We start from the raw sequence: 22799 nt of genomic DNA, 5'->3' as shown, positions 1-22799 counted from the left end.
GGAGAAGGGTGCCAGTGCCTGTCAGAGGCAGAGTGCCCTGCAGCATCTAAGGTGAGGAAGTTGAGAACAAACAGAGCATGGCTCAATTGATCTCTGGGGGAGGTAAAATGAAGGTTAGAAGATTTGAGGAGAGCCAACCAGGTCTTTAGGGTCTGGTGGGCTCGTTCTATTATGCCCTGTCCCTGGGGATTGTAAGGTATCCCTGTGGTATGAATAATTTGTAGACTATCACAAAATTTTTTGAAGCCTATGCTGGTATAAGCAGGGCCATTGTCTGTCTTATCTTAGCTGGTTTTCCCAAGGCAGAAAAGGCAAGAATCAGGTGAGAAAGAACATCCTTTGTGGCTTCCCCAGCATGAGGAGAGGCAAAGATAAAGCCACTAAAGGTATCTATAGAAACATGGATAAATTTTTGTCTGCTGAATTCAGGGCAATGAGTAATATCTGTCTGCCAGATTTGGTTGGGAAGGAGGCCTCGAGGGTTGACTCCCAAGTGTGGGGCAGGGTGAGAAACAACACAAGAGGGACATTGTTTGACAATTTCTCGGGCCTGTTGTTTAGAGATCTTAAAAAGAAGACGGAGGGTCTGAGAATTTAAATGGTGGATCTTATGGGCAGTTTGGGCCTGTAGGACTGAGCCGACCATGACAGGGAAAGTTAGCCTGGTGGCGGCATCTGCCTGTGCATTGCCATCGGTTAACGGTCCAGGAAGATCACTATGGGCTCTAATATGGCCTATAAAAAATGGGTGTTGGCCAGTCAGGACAAGCTGTTGAATCTGGGAGAAAAGTGGGGTGGCGTTGGAGGTAGGCCTTATGGCTGGAGAGGTTTCTAACAAGGGGATGGAAAAGGCAATATAGGCACTATCTGTATAGATATTAATAGGTTGATCAGAATAGGTCTGAAAAACTTTTAAAATTGCTGAAAATTCAACCAACTGCGCTGACCGGAAAGGCGTTAGGAAGGAGGTAGGGCCACAAAGGCTGCAACACCATTAGCGGAACCATCGGTAAAGACTGTAAGTGCACGAGAAATGGGACCAGTTTTTGTAATTTTTGGAAAGATGAAGGGATGTAGCCGGGCAAAATGGAGCAAGGGGTCATCTGGGAGGTGATTATCCAAGGTCCCTGTAAACCCTGCCAAGGCAACACCCCACTTATCTAAGGTTTGGAACAAAAACTGGGTTTGATCCTTGGAATAGGGTGTGAGTATGATATCAGGGTCCTTACCAAATATTGGCAAGAGGTCTGTCGTCCTTTCATAATGAGTGAGGCCACCTGTTCGGGGTAGACGGAAATGACTCTTGAAAGGGCATGTGGACCCAGAGGAGTATCTTGCCTTTAAGTTTTGTTTCTTGAGCATGTTGCCAAAAGACTCCTGTGGGTGTGTGTGGTGTGGGCAGAACTATAAAATATAGAGGTATGGCATAGGAAATCTGAAAACAAGACTGTTGGTTAATGGCAATGGCTATCTGAATCAAAGCCTTGTTGGCTGCAGGGGAAAGCACACAGGGTGATGTGGGGTCAGGGTCGCCCCGGAGGATCTCGTAGAGGGGAAGGAGAGAATCCATAGGAAGTTTAAGATGAGGCCTAAGCCATTGGATATGGCCGAGCAATTGTTGGAAATCATTTAGGGTATGGAGATGGTCAGTGCGTAACTGGAAGTGAGGAACGAGGACCTGGTTTGAATGGAGTTCCAACCCCAGGTAATTGAAAGGGTCCTGGGTTTGGACCTTATCTGGAGCAATCTGTAGTCCCAATCCATTAAGGGCTCTACTGAGTTCTGAAAAACATTGCTCAAGGGAGATGGGGTCAGGTGCAGCGAGGAGAAGGTCATCCATGTAATGTAAGATATATATCTGGGGCCAATTAAGTCTGACAGGGTCCACAGCCTGAGCCACGAATTTCTGGCAGAGAGTAGGACTGTTGGCCATGCCCTGGGGTAATACCTTCCATTGGTAGCGAAGCATGGGTCCCTGAAAATTGGGGCGGGGAAGGCTGAATGCAAAGTAGGCTCTGTCCTCGGGGTGCAAGAGAATAGTAAAGAAACAATCTTTAAGGTCAATGACCATCTTGTAAAATTTAGCAGGAATTTTACACAGGCGAAGGCAATCCAGGCTGAAGTGCCCCCATAGGCCTCATTACTTTATTTACTGCCCTTAAGTCTTGAAGGAGCCTCCATTTTCCTGACTTCTTTTTGATAACAAATATAGGTGTATTCCAAGGGGAGTTGGAAGGCTCAATGTGGCCAGCCATAAGCTGCTCCTGTACAAGCAGAGTGGCGGCCTGTAGCTTTTCTTGAGTAAGGGGCCACTGATCCACCCAGACAGGGGTCTGGGTCATCCAGGTAATTTTGTCTGCATGGGGTACAGGAGGGTCAGTGGCCGCTACTAAAAACCCGAATATCCCAGTCCATGTCTATCCTCCTTGGGAACGGGCTGAATTGGTTGGACTCTCCCCTGAGCTGCCTTGCCCAAGCCTGTGCCAGGGATATAATTCATCCATAGCATTTGTTGTGTGATTGTAGAGTTTGGGCTATATAAGATTACTTGCATTTGTGAAAGTATGTCCCTTCCCCAAAGATTAACAGGCAGGCCTGGAACCACAAAAGGAGTGACAGTCCCCTGGTTTCCTTCCTCGTCCTTCCAGGAAAGTGTTCTCAAACTAATTAAAGGATTATTAGACTGACCAATTCCTTTTAAATCAGTGAGGGATGGAACCAGTGGCCAAGCGGATGGCCAGTGAGACTGTGAAATGACTGTGGTGTCTGTCCCTGTATCCAAGATACCCTGAAACTTCTTTCCCTCTATAGTAAGGGTGAGAATAGGGCGATCCTGAGTAACAGGCTGGACCCAGTAGGCGTCCCAGGAGCCCAATTCAGCTGACCCCCGAGGGGTGTTTGTAATTGAGGGATTATCACAGACAGAGGAGGGTAGAGGAACTAGGTGTGCCAGGCGCGTACCTTGAGGAATCATGACCATGCCATTTACAGCAGTGGCCAGAATCTTAATTTCACCTGTGAAATCACTATCTATTATGCCAGGGTAGACCTGGACCCCTCGGAGGGCCGCAGAAGCAGGGCCAAGGACAAGCGCGCAAACATTAGGAGATAAGGGCCCTGTCACCCCTGTAGGGATGACCTGAGCCCCTTCAAGGGAGTTTAATACTGTTTCGGCGGCGGCACACAAGTCCAATCCGGCACTGCCTGGAGTTGCTCTCCAGAGGGAGGAGAATAGAACTGGGGCGGGAGAATTTGTTGAGGCTGGGGAGGCAGGAGGTGAGCGGACCTCAAGGTCCCAGGGTGCGCTCTTGGAGGCATTGGGGCCAGGGGTTGGCCCCTTTGGAAGTTTCCCAGCACCCTCGGAGGAAGGGGCTGACCGAGATAATTGTCTTTTGACCTGCATTCTGTCGCCCAATGACGGCCCTTGTTGCAGTGGGGGCAGAGAGTGGAAGGCAGGGGCCTCATAGAGGTGGCCTCCTGAGCCGGCTGGGCTAAGGGCGTGAGGCTGTGACCTTTCTGGGGACATTCCCTAGCGAAATGTCCGGGTTGTTTACAGAAATAGCAGGTGCGGGCTCCAGGCTGTTGTGAAGCCCTGAGGGCAGCACCTATAGCTGATCCCATGGCATGGGCGGCACCAACACCTGAACAGAGTCTCACATATTCAGACAGGTCCGCTCTGTTTTTATGAGGGCGGAGGACTTCCTGGCAGGCAGGGTTTGCATTTTCAAAGGCCAAGTGTTTAACAAAGGTGCTTTCATGTTCATTCCGCCCAAAAAGTCTCTCAGCTGCATCATTTAAGCGAGAGACAAATTCACTAACAGGTTCATCAGGGCCCTGACGAATCTTTGCTAATGAGGTGGTAGCCGAACCCTTTGGGGGCAGGCGTTTCCAGGCCCGGACCCCCGCGTTTTGAATCTGGGCCAGGAGGCCAGGAGGGAATTTTTGCCTGTGCTGCATTTATATCATAAGGGGGGTTGCCGAGGAGTTTCTTTAGTGTCCAAGTTTTTGAGGACGGCTGTTCAATTATTTTTTTTTGAGCAACTTCTCGACAATTTTCTGTAAATTCTGTTTTCCAGAGGACAAAGTCACCCCCAGAAAGTGCAGCATGCGCGGGCAAGAAAATACCAGTCATTAGGGGTCAACCAATGTTAGCTCTGGTTTTCCACCAAGGCTAATGTAAAAGGAGCCGTAGGACCATACTGAGCACAGGCGGATTTCAGCTTTTCAACTAGGCGGAAATTTAATTTGTGATAAGTCTGTTCTGGTGGGGGGTCCTCTGGTGACGGCTCCTCCTCCTCCCCCTGTCCCCCCTCCTCATTTTGATCTTCCAAACCCCCTGAGGGGCCGCTCTGGGCGGCCGCCTCACCTCGGATGAGTCCCCAGAGGTCTGGCTCCTGGTAACAGGAAATGCCAGGACAGGCTGAGGCTTACTCTTGATTTACTAGATTTTTGAGATGGTTTTAGCGGACTGGGAGCCACCACTTCAAGGGCAAGATCTTTAAGTTCTTTGTCAAGAGCTTTCAATTCCCTTAAAAGCTCAACATGTTCCCTGCGAGCCTGGAGGGCCTGTTGCAGTGAACCGAGATCTGGGACAGGGGGAGCCAACTCATCAAGAATAGGCCCGCAAAAGTGGGAAGACGGAGAAACATAAGGAGGGGACATTGCGGAAGGGGGAACTGCCGGAGATTTTTGAGGTGGTATAAAAGGGCCCAAGGACTCCTGTGTTAAGGGGAGATTTTTGCAGGGGGGGGGCAGTCTGGATTATGGTAACAGGCCGCCCCTTTCTCTAGGGAAGCCTCCTTGGTGGGGTCTAGAGGGAAGTTAGAGTTCAAATTATTAACAGAGGAATGAGGATGGGCAAAAGCGGACTCCTGGGGATTGTTAGGTTTAAAAGTCGTGAGCATCCCCTCTTCCATAGAGCGCAGGTCGTGAACTGAGGGACAGACTGAAGGCGGACCAGAAAGCGCTGCGGGGGGGGGGGGGGGTGTCTTTGGGCAGGTAGAGGGGGAGCGAAAGGCTTCTTTGAAGATTTTTTCTCCTATACTAATAAGCTCTTGTATGTCAGGGGAATGTTTATAGACCCTAAAAATATCAATAATCAACAAAGGCTTTAAGGTCTTTTTTCTTTACCCTAGTTCCTTGTATCTGGCTCATTTAGGCCAGAAATAAATAAATCTCGTGACGAAGTTGCCTGTCCCATGGTTCGTCACTTTCTTACCTGCGTCGTCTCTGCCCTCCTCTGGGATCACGTCCTGAACCGGGAAAATTCAGGGGGATCCAACAACTTCACCAAGGCCTTGGTCTTCCTCTGGGAGACGACGTTCCGAATCCTCAAGAGGTGGTTTCATCCATGTTGGAAGCCAGTTTGCCCCGCCTTCAGGGCTACAACGGGTTCTCGACCACCCTAAGGACGGAATGATAGGGACAGGAGATACAAAGGAAATACACCAAGTCTTGATTCTGATCAAGGTGCAACTTTATTTTTCTCCAAGAGGGTTTATATAGTTCCTGCAGGGTGGGGGGAGCAAGAAGCTGTCATCTGCATAAGGTGGGGCAAGCTAACAGGATGTTTGTATAGGATGTTTACAGGGTGAAAGGGTCAAGGGCTCTGCCTCAATGTCCTGTTGCTAGGCAACCTGACTGTAAGATGATCTAGTTGCCTGTCCTTAGAGATTCTGTCCTTGTTCCTGACACTGAAAAGCTTCAGGAAGGCAAATGACACTGTCCATAAGACAAAATGGCAGGCTATAGAATGGGAAAAGATCTTCACCAACCCCATGTCTAAAAACAGTTTTAAATGCAATTGTTTATTATTTAATGGCAGAGATATGTTCTGACAAATGTTCCTTCATACGATTTCATCTTATGTGATGAGTGTAACATCATATATTTACAACATATGTAAATATAATAAAGTATACCCTGAAAAGTTAAGATAGATATAGTACTGGGAATTGCCATAGATGTGATTTTATTATTAACCTAAACATCATTTTTTAACACATGATTCAATGTGCTTTTTGTAAATCTATGTTTTTACTAGTCAATAAAGTAATTTACTTGGGAAACATGGCCCTTGGTAGTCATTGTGTCCAGACCATGTGACCTTCCTGGGTAAAGAAAACAGAAATTAATTCATTATTAACTGCTATGAAGAAACTGGGGAATATACCAAAATACATTTTCTGGATAAATGGCAGAATATTATTATTATGGGGACAGATGATTAAATGGCAGATATTAATATTAGTTTATCCAAACTTCTTAAATGCCATTATTCAGTGAAACTACAAACTAAATACTAAAAGCAAATTGCCTGTGTTTAATTTAAAATGCTGTATTATTTTTATTAGTGCTTTGAAAATATGAGCTAGTATTGATTTCTTTCAATAGATTGAGAAAAATTCTGGAGCTTAAAAAGTGAATTATATAGTCAATTAGCTAATACATTCCCTTATATCCTTAAATATCTTTTTGGAAACATACTTTTAGACTTAGTAATTTTGTGATGTTGTGATGTGTGAACTTAAGTATAATTATAATCCAGCATTTTGTTTTTTTGTTTTTTTTTTTTGAGACAGGGTTTCTCTGTGTAGTTTTGGTACCTGTCCTGGATCTCACTCTGTAGACCAGGCTGGCCTCAAACTCAGAGATTCATCTGGCTCTGCCTCCCGAGTGCTGGGATTAAAGGCGTGCGCCACCACTGCCTGGCCTGCATTTTTATAAATAATTTTTTCTTTAAGTATCTGGTATTCCAGGAATGTGGAATTTAGATGTTGAAGCCAAAGTTAGTAGACATAGAAATTATTGTAACAAACAAATTTACTGTTTTTAATATATAAAAATAATGACTATGATAATGTAACTAAATATTAAAATTTTGGAAGGAGTTGCTTAAAATTTTCATTTTAAAATATTTTTGAGAATATAAATATATCATTCTCTCTTCCTGTACTCTCTCCAAATTCTCCTCTTTATCTCTTCTTGCTCTCTTTGAAATTCATGTCCTCTTCAAGTTTAATTGTTGTTATATGCATATATGTCTGTGTACATACATGTCTATTCCTAAATATAACATGATCAGCCTGAATAGTGTTACTTTATGTATGTTTTCAGGGATGACCACTTACTGGATAACCATTTGATGTGCTCTTTTCTAGGGAACACTATTTCTCTGTATCTCAGTATTAATTGCCTGTAGGTATTTATGGAGGGCTGAGGCCTCCTAGGCTTCCCTCCACTCACATTAGAATGTCTATTGTTATACTTGTTCAACTCATATTTGTGAGATTATATGTATATAGCTTCTGGCATTACTAGGAGACATACTCTCACAGCAAGTTCCTGATCCTCTGGTTCTTAAAATCTTTTGGCCCCTTTAATTTTCCCTGAGCCTTACCTATGAGGGTGCTTTGCAAATGTATTCATTGAGACTGGGCTTCAAAATTCTGTTTTGTTTGGTTCTGTTTTTCTGTAATGGTGTCTATCTTCTGCAAAGAGAAGTTTCCTTGAAGAGAGTGGAAACTACACCTATCTGTGGGTACAGGACATATGTTTAGATGGTTAGGGATTATGGTGGTTTAGTAAAGTGTTCATTGTAGGACCTCAAAGTTCTAGGACTTCACTAGTGTTGAGACATTGGCAATAGAAACAGGCTGAAAGTTTTTGGTCTCTTGAACAACGCTGACAACTGATGCCTGATTTTGGGGACTTTCTCAGGTGGTTTTTGGTTCTTTAAGGGAACATTTTCAGCCCAGGTGAGAAATTTTCATTTAAATTATATAAGTATGTTTATACACAGAATTATGTGTATTATTATTTTTTTTCAAGACAAAGTTTCTCTGTGTAGCTTTGGAGCCTGTCCTAGATCTCAGTTTGTAGACCAGTCTGGACTCAAACTCACAGAAATCTGCCTGGCTCTGCCTCCCGAGTGCTAGGATTAAAGGTGTGCACCACCACCGCCCAGTGTGTATTATTTTTTAATTAATTAGGTAATAGTGTGTTTTTATGAATTTTTCTGATATCCTTTCTGCTATTTTACCCTCCGCTCTTCATCTTCTGCATTTACCTTGATTATCTCTCCCTAAAGAGATGTCCCACATTTCCCTTTTTCCTGATCAGATCACTTGTTCCCTGTTATTCCATTCTCTATTACTACCCAACACACCTACACTGGTAATAGTCCCAGTTATTTTACTAGTTTCTGCAGTTTCTCCAGGATATGTACTCAAATCTGAGTATCTGGAGCTACGAGCCTCAGATGAAAGAGAATAAGCAGAGATTGTCTTTCTGGGTCTGGGTTACTTCATTCAACATGATCTTTTCTTGTTCTATCCATTTCCCTGCAAAGTTTATGATTTTATTTTTCTTTATAGATGAAAATAGTATTACATAGTGTATATGCACCAAACTTTCATTATCCATGAATCAACTGAAAGATATTTAGATTAATTCTCTTCCCTAGCTATTGTGAATAAGGTAGCAATGAGCATAGCTTAGCAAGTATATGTGAACTAAGATGTTAGGTCCTTTGGGAATATGCCCAGAAGTGGTAGAACGAGGCCATACGGCAGATTATTTTTTAGCTTTTTGAGAATTTTTCACACTGATTGCAACGTTTGTGGGACCAGTTTTTAATCTGACCAATGGTAGGTGATGGTCCTCACCCACACTCCCTCCAGCATTTGTTGTTGGTTGTTTTGTTTATCTTTGCCAATCTGACTGGAGTCAGGTGAAACTTCAATATTTGCATTTCCACAATTACATATTTTTTGAGATATTCTTAGCCATTTTTTCTCTTTTGTTGAGAACTCTCTGTTCAGGATTTTTTCACTGTCCTATTGCTGTGAAGAAACACCATGATCACAGCAACTCTTACAAAGGAAAGCAATTAAATGGGGCTTATTTATAGTTTCAGAGGTTTAGTCCATTGTCATCATGGTGGGAAGCAAGGCAACATGCAGGCAGACATGATGCTAGAGAAGTAGCTTCAGAGTTCCACATTCAGATCCATAGGCAGCAGGAAGAGAAAGTGACACTGTGCTTGCTTTGAGCATTTGAAACCTTAAAGTGCACCTCTAGTGACACACTTCCTTCATTGAGGCCACATCTCCTAATCTTTCTCAAGTAGCATCACTCCCTAATGACCAAGCATTCAAATATATGAGCCTATATCAATCCACCACAAGGTTCCAGGACCATTTTTCAAATGGGTCATTTGTTTTTTAACTCTTTATATTTTTGTTTATTATAAATTTTGGATATTAACCATCCATCAGATATATAGCTGGCAAAAATTCCCATTTTGTAGCTTTCTCTTCACCTCATTGATATATTTTTAGCTGTTCAGAGCTTTTTATTTTTATGAAGTCCCACTTCTAAATTGTTGGCCTTATTCATTGGCAAATGGAATTCTATTCAGAAAGTCAGTTCCTACATCTATATCATCTTGGGCATTGGCTGTTTTTTTCTTCTAGCAGTTTTGTGTTTCAGGTCTGAGACTTTGATCAATATGAAGTTATTTTTTTTGGGGGGGGGTCCATGTGATTAGATACAGGTCTATTTTCATTCTTCTGTGTGTGGACTTCCAGTTTTCCCATCACCATTTGTTGAAGGTGCTTTATTTTCTCCAGCTTACGATTTTGGCATCTTTGCCAACTATTCTGGCATAAGATACATGCATTCATGTTTGTTTCTTTGATTTTGTGCCAATATCATACTTTATTACTATGGCTCGGTAATATATCCTAGGATATGGAATAGCTACAAAACAGAGAACCAAATAGATTACGTATAGAGTAAGGAACTAGTTATAAGGGATAGATTTCCCTAGGAAGGGGAAATTGAATAGATAGTTATGGGGTTGAGGCCTGGAATAGGAGGATCAAATCAGGAGGGAGAAGAAAGTAATGAAGAAGGTAATGTGACAAGGGAAATCTAAAATTAAGGGCCATTTGAGGGATAGTTTGGTAACCTACCTAATGCAGTAGGAGCTTCCTAAAATGTACACATATGTAAGGGCAATATAAGTAAAATCACCAAATAATGGAGGAGAAAGAGCCCCAACTGTCCATCTCATCTCTAAATGAAGTTTCCAGTACTGGAAATGGGTTATAACTAATTAAGTTGTTTCCCAAATGGACCCTGTGGGGTACCCCAAGCTATCCAGGCTTTTGTCAAGGCTAAAGGTTGTTCTCAACAAACTGAAAGCAAGGCTCTATTTCTGAAGACAATACCTACATAACTCATTAAATAGGGGTAAGTAGAGCTGCTACCTTCCTAGAGCCTTTACCCCTATGGGATAATGTTCTTAGTACTGAAAACTACTCTGCAGGTCACTAAAGGAGAAAGGTAAACACCAACACGATTACAAACTCTTTGACCTACAATGGTGTCCTGTTTGCAAGGTATGCTAGTGAAATGGTGACACAAAGCTTTTCAGCGTAAGCAATCAATGTCTGATTTGATATAAAGCCTACTCCATGAGATGGAATCCATATCTGATGCTGCTTAGGTGACCAAGAATCTGAGACTAGATAGTTTAGTGCCCTAGAGGAAAATTAAATACTACTGTTCTACTGAACTACTACATTCCTTTAGTAATCAAATGACTCTTAGTGGCATTCTGCTATACTTATAGATCAGTACCTGGCTAAACCATCATTAGAAAATCTTCCTCCAGCAGTGTATATGAAAAAATACAGACCCACATCCAATATGAAGAGAGTGAGAGACCTAGGAACATTTTCTCTTAATAGGATGTCTTCATCAAATCCCTCTCCTCAGGGCTTAGTGAACTCTTCAGAAGAGGCAGAAAGAGTTAGAAATCCAGAATAATGGGGAACACCAATGAAACAAGACCTTCTAAACCCAGTAGAACTGATGCACATAGGACCTTTAAGAGACAGTGGCAATTTGCACTGGGCTAGCACAAATCTGTACACCTGGGGTCCTAGAGCTGGAAGGAGAAGTGAATACATGTCCCCACTCTAATCCAGAAGTATCTCCAATTGACAACTTACAAATGAAAAAAAAAAAGTTTCCCCAAGGGAGTTTCACTGGGGAAACAAACTACTCTTAACAGTAGGCCACATGCCGAGGAGTAGATGGCTAAGAAAAAAACAAAGCCATCTGTGCTGCCTAGTTTCGTGTCAACTTGACACGAGCTGGAGTTATCTGAAGGGAGGGACCTCAACTGGGAAAATGCCTCCATAAGATTCTGCTGGGCCCTTCTCCATTGTGGGTGTTGTCATACCTGCACTGGCAGTCCTGGGTTCTATAAGAAAGCAGGGTGAGAAATCCATGGAGAGCAAGCCTGTAAGTAGCATCCCTGCATGGTTTCTGCATCAGCTCTTGCCTCCAGGTTGCTGCCCTCTTTGAGTTCCTGTCTTGACTTCTTTTTTTTTTTTTTTTTTTTTTTTTTTTTTCCAGACAGGGTTTCTCTGTGTAGCTTCGCGCCTTTCCTGGAACTCACTTGGTAGCCCAGGCTGGCCTCGAACTCACAGAGATCCGCCTGACTCTGCCTCTCGAGTGCTGGGATTAAAGGCGTGCACCACCACCGCCTGGCCTATCCTGACTTCTTTCAGTGATAGACTATGATGTGGAAGAGTAAGTCAAATAAACCCTTTCCTCTTCAAATTGCTTTGGTCATGGTGTTTCATCATAGCAATAGAAACCCTAACTAGCATATCTTTGGAGGTTCTTTGTCTCATAACGCTATGTCAAGACTTTTTCTTTTTTTCTGCTTCTCCCCTTCCCCCAGGTCTTTTGTGTATTTATTATGGCTTTCAGTTGTGTTTTTGTGGGATTTTTGTATTTGCAAATGTATGTCTCTGCATCTATATGAGTTTCTTCTGCTTGTTATTTGACCCTTTAATTTCTGTTTGTTTTGTCATAATTGTTTTTGTTTATTTATTGCTGGTTTTGTTATATAAATGTTATTTTACATTATTATACCTTAGTTGGCTGTTTGTTTTATAAAGAAAGACAGAAAGGGGTGGATCTGTATGGGAAGGCAGGTGGGGAGAAACTGGGAGGATTTGGAGTATGGGATACCATAACTAGAATATAGTGCATGAAAAAAATCTTATTTCAATAATTTGTTTTAAATCAGCTGTTTTGCAATGAGACCAATATTGAAAAGTTCAGTCTGTGCTTATAAAAGATAATAGAAGGTGTCCATCTCTGAAATAACATCAACAAAGAGCATGGGGAGTAACAAAATTTTACATTAAGAAGTAGAATTGAGAAATCTATATAGCTTGTATTGTTGTTGTTTGGCTCTTAATTATCATGCAAAGCTTAAGTGGTTAAGGTTTGGACCCCAATTTAATAGTCAGAAGCAGGGCATTGTGGAGGTCACCAGAATGTGAAGATTCTGACCTCATCAATTGGTTCATTCACTGAAATGTGAATAATTAAAGAGAATACTGCTAGTTTGTAGAAACTGTAGAATGTGTAACATGATTGTGGCAAGTGGGCTAATCATCTCCAGGTTCCTTTCTCTATTTTTGGTTCATGAAGTAAACAGCGTTGTTCCTATAAATCTTCCACCATGATTTGGGGCTGCACCGTAGCCTAAAAGCAATTCTGTCTTTTAGCCAAGAGCTGAAACTTCTGAAAGAATTTTATATGCTCCTTCTTCCTTTATTTTGTGATTTCGTCCCAACAAAGAAGCCTAACACTTTTATTTTTATTGTTTATAAAACATTCAGTGTCTATCTTTTATTCTGATTTCACCTTGTAGAACTCTATTATATTTAAGACATATCTGATGGATGTTCATAATAACACAAAATTGTACATTCCTTCTTTTGGGTTTCTTAGAGAATTCTTTAGGATCTGGACACAGACCAAAGCTTGATCCAAAAGGATTTTTTAATGGTTAGCATTGTAGAGATCTAGAGATGGTGTGGATACCAAGTTCCTAAAGGAAGCTAGGTACTTCAGAGGCCACACAAGGAGAAAATTACTGTATGAAGAAAAAGTTTAAATGAACTGGACTGTGCCATGGGAGAAGGTGAATCTTTTATGTGGCTCAAAGTCTGTTCCCACAGGGGAAACATAGAAGGATAAATCACTTCCCTCACTCCCATGAAGGAAACTATAGAAACGCACAATCAAAACAGTAATTTATTTAATGAGAAGTGAGATAAGTAACTCTTCAAGTAATAACTCTGTAACTTCTACCCTAGATAATAGCCCTTGCCAGGTATCAGTTTCACCCAGAGCCTCTTTTAAATCTGCTCTGCTGGGCATATAATGTTATACATTGAGGGAAAGGAATCATAGTAGAACTCTAGTTTTCGGAATTTCTATGGTGGTATCAGAGCTTTGAAAGGAAGATGATGGAGCAGAGGTAAGAAAGTCGCCAAAGCTTCCAAGTGTGCAGTTTCCTGTGGATAGTCAGAAATATTGAGGTAGATAATGTACACTAAAGCCAAATAAACAACAGAGCAAGACTATCCCAGCCTCACTATGCCCTACAGCCCTGTTTCCTCTTTAGATCTCATCTCCTTTCAGTTTCACCTAAGATTCAGAGCTTCCTTTCTGAAGTCCCTTACAAACTCATTTGAATGTGTCCCCAGAGGGGACACTGTTGCATGCATAGCCCTGCATTCTGCAAGGAACAGTTGAAGCCAAATGGTCCCCCCTGTTCATTGAGGGTATCAGTGAAGAACCTAGCATAAGTACAGAAGGAGTACAGGGATATAGCTCTGTGAAGGAGTTCTTGTCCTGGGTTCCATCTCCAGCACTGTAAAAGTAAACAAAAAAAGTGAAAGGATGTAATTTTTGCCGATCATTGAGGACTGCAGGAGAAGACAGTAGGTAAGGTAGGTAAGGACTGAATTATGAAATTACTTAAGATAATCCTGGGATTGTAAAATATTGAGTGGATTTTTGCTTAATCGCTGTATAAAGAACTTTTCTGTGTGGCTTTTGTTCATTTATTTTAGTTGTTTCTAGTCCCCACCTCTCTATTCCTTCATTTCATTTCCTCCTGTTTTCATATTACATGCATTTTATTAACTTCCCCACTCTCTCCCTTAGAAGTCTTTATTTTTACTCTCATAGGTTCCTTTCTAGTTTCCTGGCTGCTACACACATATACTCATACCTAAATACACACAGATACAGATGCACACACATGCACACACAGAGAGAGGAGGGGAAGGAGCTGGATTCACACAGGAGAACAATAGAGAACAAGCAATATCTCCTTTGGGGATTTGCTAACCTAACAATATTTTTCAAACTCCATCTATTTTTATGGTGAATAAAGTTCCATTATACAAATGTACCACATTTTTATTATCCTTCTATCAGCTGAAGAATGCTGAGGCTGTTTCTATGTACTGGATAGTATGACTATGGCAGCAATGAGCACTGATGTACAAAGGTCTCTGTGGTAAAATATAGAGACATTTGGGTATATGTATGAGTAGTAGAGCAGAGCTATATTGTAGTTCTCTATTTAGTTATTTGAGAAACTTCTGAACTGGCTTCCACAGTGAATGCTTCAGATTACATCACCAGTGAATAAGGGTTTTGCTTTTCTCATATCCTTGTCAACATTTGTTTTCTTGATGATAGCCATTTTTACTGGGGAAGAGATAGAATCTCAAACAGTCTAAATTTGCATCTTGATAAAGCTGATACAGTGTTTCTTTATCTTGAGCAGTTACTATTCCTAACATAGTTAATAATCTTATTGCTAAACTGGATCACATGGATCTTGACCAGAGCTACTGGAGGCAGGTCAAAGACTATATTTGTGTCACTCAAAGATCCAGAAAGTCAGGAGGTACCTATGTATCTTCTTTTTGATACAGTGTCTATGCAGATCAGGCTGGCCTTAAACTTCATATTTTCCCATCTTAGCTTCCCAAGTACTGCTTTACAAATGCATGCCATGTGCAGTTTTCTCTTCCCTATCCATAGTCTTATTGTATGGTGAGGCATGCATTGGTAAGTCCACTAATTGTGAGTTAAGGAAAAGATAAGGAGGTAGAGCTGGAAATATACATATCACAAATATCTAAATACTTTCTCAATCAAGATAAATTATCTTCATGGAGGTAGAAACTAAGACCATGCACTCTGCAAAAGGCATTTCAACTTAAAGAAAGAAATCTCTTATGTAACACATGGATAAAAATGAAGACATTTATACTGAAGCTAAGAAATTCCATTATGAGCCAGAAATTAGTATCTAAACACAAATTAAGGCCTTTAAAAGCAGTAAATTGAGATAAAGATATAGTAAGCTTCTATTCGCTTTATGTTCAACTGACACATCTTAATGATAAACGGTGCCTTTCTTTTTGGCTAAAAGGTTGCTCATGTTGGTTCTTCTGTTTCTATAGTGGTAAGGATTGAACTCAAAGTCATATACATGCTGAGTACCCACTACCACTGACCTACATCTCCAGACTTACTAAAGGGTTTTGTGAATAAGGAATTGCCTATAGTCCCACTTGGAGTATTTTTCTAAACTATCTTCCAATGAACAAACATTTATAGAAAAAGGTTTTTTTTATAGTCTTTCCCCTATATCTGCACACAACGAAATTCCTTTTGGATGACTCTAAATCTGTGGCTGTTAAATCCCTTCTATGAAGTGGTACAGCATTTGTGTAGAAGCTCCATATACTTCTGTATGTATTAAATAACTTTTAGGTAATATATTATATACTAATATAATATAAACACTATGGTAGTTTTATTGTGACTTTGAGAAACTGCAAGAAGAAACATATTTTAAATGAAGACATTATTCTAATATATTACTATAACATATTTTATAAATTGTATATATACATATACATTATACATACACAATATATATTATATATACATATATATTTGGGGATTTTTTCTTTTTGTTGGAGATATAGTTTTGCTACATAGCCAAGGCTGCCTCAAATTTGCGACCCTTCTGCTTCATTTACCACATTACTGCAATTAGGGAAATGTATTACCATGCCTGGCATGATTTGCTCTTCTTGTTTTAGTTTTTATTTTTGTTTTATTTTGTGTCTCTCTTCAAATTGCTGAAGATCAAAATTAAAGCCATCTGCACGATAGGCAACTGAAACACTTTGGATATGTCACCTATTAAATCCATAAAGTGTAGGACTCATTGTCCAATACTGTCTGTGGTACAGGAAATGTGGAATGAAAATGAACTAGAAAAGACACAGTTGCTTCAATATAAGGAAATTGAAGAAGAATGTAAACACGCATGGAAAATGTAAATGTATAATGGAGTTCTTGAATTGATCTTTGTGATTAAGAAATATTATGATGGAGCTAGAAGGATGGAGAGGACTCACAATACTCAAGTAACAATAGTGGGATTTCCTACAAAATATTTTCAAACTATCCTTTTGATCAAATAAAACAGGATAGTCTGGGGAAAGTATAAGGATAATAAAATATTGTCAAATTCTACATCCCATAATTGCCTATCTCAACATTTTCCTGGGATTTAAAGAGGCAATTACTACAAGGCAGAGGGAAGATGTCCAGAAAGCAGGTTCCTTCCCAGAAACTTTGTAGAGGAAATCAATTGCTATCAGCCAGGAAAGGTGCAATGGACAAGGCACTGCAGGAAGTGGTGGTGGAAACAGCAGTCTTGGGCAGTAAAGCAAATAAAAACATTGGGATAAGATACAATGCTTCATAAATGATTTTGAAATTCATGGTGTATTCTCATTGTAACTATGCTTGCTTCTTTCCAGGCAAAGACTGTAAATTATATGGAGCCAGAGAACTTAACAGCCACTTCAAAATTCATTCTTTTGGGACTTTCAAAAGAAAATGATATCCAGCCACTTCTATTTTGGCTGTTCCTGTTCATTTACTTGGTCTGCATCATAGGGAATCTGCTTATTATCCTGGCTATTGGCTCTGACTCCCACCTCTGGACTCCAATGTACTTCTTCCTCTCTAACTTATCTTTCACAGACATTTGTTTCATCTCCACCACAGTTCCTAAGATGCTAGTGAACATCCAGGCACAGAATAAATCCATCACCTATGAAGGCTGCGTTACCCAGATGTATTTTTTCATGTTTTTTTCTGGACTGGATAGTTTGTTACTGACCGTAATGGCCTATGACCGGTTTGTGGCCATATGTCACCCCTTGCGCTACATGATTATCATGAACCCTTACCTTTGTGGTCTTCTGCTGCTACTGTCTTGGCTAATCTGCCTGGCCTATTCATTGTTACAAACATTAATGTTTTTGAGGGTGTCTTTCTGCAAGAAAACAGAAATCCCCCACTATTTCTGTGAACTTGCTCAGATGCTCAAGCTTGCCTGCTCAGACACCCATGCCAATGACATCCTGCTGTACTGTGTAACTGGTTTGCTAGGTATTATTCCTCTGTCTGGGATTCTTTTCTCTTATTCTAAAATCATCAACTCCATAGTGGGCATTTCATCTGCTAGAGGGAAGTATAAAGCCTTTTCTACTTGTGGGTCTCATCTTTCCGTGGTCTCATTGTTCTACGGTGCAGGCCTTGGTGTCTACCTCACTTCTCAAACATCCTATAACTCCAGAGAGGGTTCAGTCACCTCAGTGATGTATACTGTGGTTGCTCCCATGCTCAACCCCTTCATCTACAGCCTGAGGAATAGGGATCTGAAGCAGGTTCTTAGAAGACTGTTTCATAGCACAGGAGATAGGTCTCAGTGTGATAATATAAAAAGGGATACATGAATCTAGAGTTTTGATGAATAGTGTATTCCTGCACACATTGCATTTTCCTGTATTCTTAAGACACAGAAAAGAAATACAACTCATGAAATACAAGACTAAAATATTCCAGGACCAAAGATAAACTTGAAACAAGAAACGTGAAACATGGCTAGCCAGTAACTACACCTCTTATGCAAACAATTTCAAGGATATATACTTACAAGTGTGTAGGGGGTCAAGTAGAAAATACAGCAAGTAAAAAGAGAGATAAGACATATACCTACACATCATTGCTCAACTCCTCTAAGTCATTGTTGTTTCCAACATAATGCTTAATGGGCAATGTTTTCTTTGGCCTCTGTCTGGAAAATAATTATACTAAGAATCTCTGTCTGTCTCTGTCTCTGTCTCTCTCTCTCTCACACACACACATTCACATATACTCAAATACACATATATGATATCATTATATATATACAGATATATATCAGCATATTACAATTGATATGAAATTAAAGTACAGAGTGCCTTCTAATCAGAAGGTGGAGGCAGAAAAATTAGGAATTCAAAGTCATCCTGAACTTCACAGTGGTAAATAAAACATAGAAAATAATTTGCTCAATATTGCTCTTGCCTAGACACACTTCTCAAAACTTCACATTTGGCTCCTTTTCAAAAACACGAAATAAAAGTTGAGTTGCACTTATGAACTTACGACAACTATTGTTACCTATGTAAGATCAAGCCAGTCAAAATTCCAGCACGGATGGGGGAGGGACTTGTGAGGCCCCACTTCAAAGTGAAGCGCTATTGGCAGTTTATGGAAAGTGGTAGTGGGGGCAGTCAGTCTTCATCTTTCCTTGGTTGTTTGGGAATTGGTAAGTTGCACATGCCTAGATGGCCCCACACCCATGGGCATGTGTGCAGCACAAGTGAAGGCAAGTGGTTATAAAATGAAACAAAACCTGAATATGTGAGGGGAACACGTAGGGGAGGATTTGGTGATGGGAATAAGAGGAGCTGAGGGTGGTCTAATCAAGATGTAACTTACAAATGTATCAAACTGTCAAATGAATAAAATATTTTAAAAAAGAAATTAAAAGTAGCTCCATACAAGGATTCTCCTGTACCAAACAGCTGATAGGACAAAGCATCTTTTATATATATCTTTAACTTCATAGGGAAATACTCTGGAACTTAGACCCTGTGGTAGTTTGAATGCAATTGGGTCCCATAAGCTCATAGGGAGTTATTAGGAGGGGTGGCTTTGTTGGGAGTAGGTGTGGTCTTGTTGGAGGAAGTGTGTCACTGTGGGGATAGGCTTTAAGGGCTCATATGCTCAAGATACTGTCCAGTGTTACAGTCCACTTCCTGTTGCCTTTTGATCAAGATGTAGCCAACACAACACCATGCTCCCTACCATGATGATAATGAACTGAACCTCTGAACTATAAGCTGCCAACTCATTAAAATGTTTTCTTTTATAAGAGTTGCTGTGGTCATAGTGTCTCTTCACAAGAATATAAACCCTAAGACAGACCCCAAAGCTGAAACCTACCCTGAATTGGCTTGAGGAATGCTGAACCACCCACTTGGTGAGAAGTGGGTATAGACTTGGTCGAATTCAAATGTTTTACTTGTAACTTTACCATTTATTAAAGAAATTCCTGTCTCTCAGCAAAATTATTAGATTGATTAAAGAATCAGTATTATGTGTCTAATACATAGATGCTTGGTAAATGGTAGGCATTTTTGTGAACACGGTGTTTATTTATCCTTCTATCTCATGTCAGTAAGAGGCAGGTCTAATGGCAGACCCTCCACTCCTGCAAGCTGTGCCCTGCTACGATACCCAAGAAGCACCTGAGAGTAAGACATAAACTGACTGGCTCTCAGGAAAACTTTTATTTAGTGCAATAAAATCTTACCTTTCATACACAGATCTCTTGGCATTGGTAACCTGGTCTGAAATTAGGGGTGGAGGTAGGAGCAAAATAATGTTTACTCTCATGAGCATGGATTGTTCACCTTGATTTTTATTTCCTGTTCTAGAAATTATTACTCTTCTATAATGTTTATGAACTAGGACTCTATAGGTATTTGAGGTCAGATCACTTTTCCAACCTGTGGTGCAGCCTTCCCTGAGTATTCTATATTTAGTTGTTTAACCCAGTATATTTTTATGACAATAACAGGGGTTCTCCCATTAAGTCATGGCCATTCACCCAAAATGTCTCTAGAGCACCCTCAGAGCAAAATCCCCTTTGGTAAGAACTACTGATCTATCAATCAGAAGTCAGAAAAAAGGACAAGTAGTAAAGGGATGTCTCAACAACAGAGACCTAAAACAGGGTACACTAAGCTATTGGCCTCTAGTCAGGAATCCTTACCTAGAGAAGGGCTGAGATTTAGAAGCAATGCCGAAGTGTTACAGAATTAATATGCCTTTCCAGAGAAAAATCACTCCAAGAATTTAAGAGATTAAGAAAGGAAAATTTCTTTAACAGTAGCATTTGACTGGTTCTGGCTAAAACATAAAAGGACCTATATGACAAGAACTTTAAGTCCCTGAAAAAAGAAATTGAAGAAGATGTCAGAAAATGGAAAGATCTCCCATGCTCATGGATAGGCAGGATTAACATAGTAAAAATGGCAATCTTACCAAAAGCAATCTACAGATTCAATGCAATCCCCATCAAAATACCAACACAATTCTTCACAGACCTGGAAAGAATAATACTCAACTTCATATGGAAAAACAAAAAACCCAGGATAGCCAAAAGAATCCTGTACAATAAAACAACATCTGGAGGCATCACGATCCTTGACCTCAAGCACTACTATAGAACTACAGTAATAAAAACAGCTTGGTACTGGCATAAAAACTGACATGTGGACCAATGGAATCGAATTGAAGACCCTGACATTAATCTGCAAACCTATGAACACATAATTTTTGACAAAGAAGCCAAAACTGTACAATGGAAAAAAGAAAGCATCTTCAACAAATGGTGCTGGCACAACTGAATATCAACACATAGAAGGCTGCAAATAGATCCATATCTATCACTGTGCACAAAACTTAAGTCCAAGTGGATCAAAGACCTCAACATAAATCCAGCTACTCTGAACCTTCTAGAAGAGAAAGTAGGAAGTAGTCTTGAACGCATTGGCATAGGAGATCACTTCCTAAATATAACACCAGTAGCACAGACACTGAGAGAAACAATCAATCAATGGGACCTCTTAAAACTGAGAAGCTTTTGCCGGGCGGTGGTGGTGCATGCCTTTAATCCCAGCACTCGGGAGGTAGAGCCAGGAGGATCTCTGTGAGTTCGAGGCCAGCCTGGGCTACCAAGTGAGTTCCAGGAAAAGGCACAAAGCTACACAGAGAAACCCTGTCTTGAAAAACAAGAAAAAGAAAAAAAAACTGAGAAGCTTTTGTAGAGCAAAGAATACAGTCAACAAGACAAAGCAACAGCCTACAGAATGGGAAAAGGTCTTCACCAACCCCACATCTGACAGAGGGCTGATATCCAGAATATATAAAGAACTCAAGAAATTAGACATCAAAATACCCAACAGTCCAATTAAGAAATGGGCTATAGAACTAAACAGAGAATTCTCAACAGAGGAAGCTCAAATGACTGAAAGACATTTAAGGAATTGCTCAACATCCCTAATCATCAGGGAAATGCAAATCAAAACGACTCTGAGATACCACCTTACACCTGTCATAATATCTAAGATCAAAAACATTGAAGACAGCTTATGGCGCTTTCTTAGAAAATTGGGAATCAATCTCCCCCAAGACCCAGCTATACCACTCTTGGGCATATACCCAAGGAATGAATGCTCAATCATACCACAAGGGTACTTGCTCAGCTATGTTCATAGCAGCATTGTTTGTAATAGCCAGAAACTGGAAACAACCTAGATGCCCTTCAACTAAAGAATGGATAAATAAAATGTGGTACATATACACAATGGAATACTACTCAGCAGAGAAAAACAATGACATCATGAGGTTTGCAGGCAAATGGATGGATCTAGAAAAAATCATCCTGAGTGAGGTAACCCAGACTCAGAAAGACAAACATGGTATGTACTCACTCATAGGAGGACACTAGATGTAAAACAAAGATGAATATACTGCTACTCACAACTCCAGGGAGGCTACCTACAATACAGGATCCTAAGAAAGACACAGGGATCGCCCAATGACAGAGAAATGGATGAGATCTACATGAACAACCTGGACGTGAGTGGGGGTAATGAAGGGCAAGGTTCAAGGGAAAGAGAGCTTAGGGGAGCGGGAGATCCTAGCTGGATCAAGAACAGAGAGGGAGAACAGGAAATAAGAGACCATGATAAATGAAGACCACATGAGAATAGTAAGAAGCAAAGTGCTAGAGAGGTCCACCGAAAGCCACAAAGATATCTCCACAATAGACTACTGGCAATGGTCGAGAGAAAGCCCGAACTGACCTACTCTGGTGATAGGATGGCCAAACACTCTGTCGTGCTAGAAATCTCATCCAATGACTGAGGAAACAGATGCAGAGATCCACGGCCAGGCCCCAGGTGGAGCTCCAGGAATCCAATTGGCGAGAAAGAGGAGGGTTTGTATGAGCGAGAATTATTGAGACCAAGATTGGAAAAAGCACAGGGACAAATAGCCAAACTAGTGGAAACACATGAACTATGAACCAATAGCTGAGGAGCCCCCAGCTGGATCCAGCTCTCTGGATAAGTGAGACAGTTGATTAGCTTGATCTGTTTGTGAGGCATCCAGGCAGTGGGACCTGGATCTGTCCTCAGTGCATGAGCTGGCTGTTTGGAACCTGGGGCTTATACAGGGACACTTTGCTCAGCCTGGGAGGAGGGGACTGGACCTGCCTAGACTGAATCTACCAGGTTGAGCTGAATCCCCAGGGGAGTCCTTGCCCTGGAGGAGATGGGAATGGGGGGATGGGCTGGGGGGGGAGGCGGGGGGGGGGGACGGACAAGGGAATCCGTGGCTGATATGTAAAATTAAATTAAATTATAAAATAAAAAAATTATAAAAAAAAGGAAACCAGTTTTGAACAGAAA

General features: G+C 41.0%; 1 protein-coding gene across 1 annotated transcript; it reads left to right on the top strand.

The window, feature by feature from the left end:
- The first annotated feature begins 15935 nt into the window (after nt 1-15935).
- On the top strand, nt 15936-19694 carry LOC128103090 (olfactory receptor 7D4-like). The gene has a single exon (XM_052727175.1). The coding sequence runs from the start codon at nt 16725-16727 to the stop codon at nt 17724-17726; it is 1002 nt and encodes a 333-aa protein (XP_052583135.1). The 5' UTR covers nt 15936-16724; the 3' UTR covers nt 17727-19694.
- Nucleotides 19695-22799: the final 3105 nt, after the last annotated feature.

Source organism: Peromyscus californicus, unplaced genomic scaffold (genome assembly GCF_007827085.1).
Source record: "Peromyscus californicus insignis strain IS unplaced genomic scaffold, ASM782708v3 Scaffold_11__1_contigs__length_118956290, whole genome shotgun sequence".
NCBI lineage: Eukaryota > Metazoa > Chordata > Mammalia > Rodentia > Cricetidae > Peromyscus > Peromyscus californicus.
The sequence above is the reverse complement of the archived record's forward strand: the minus strand, read 5'-3'. Positions and strand labels throughout refer to the sequence as shown.

Excerpts from the sequence above, each read along its gene's own strand:
- LOC128103090 (XM_052727175.1), top strand. The coding sequence starts at position 16,725 with ATGCTTGCTTCTTTCCAGGCAAAGACTGTAAATTATATGGAGCCAGAG.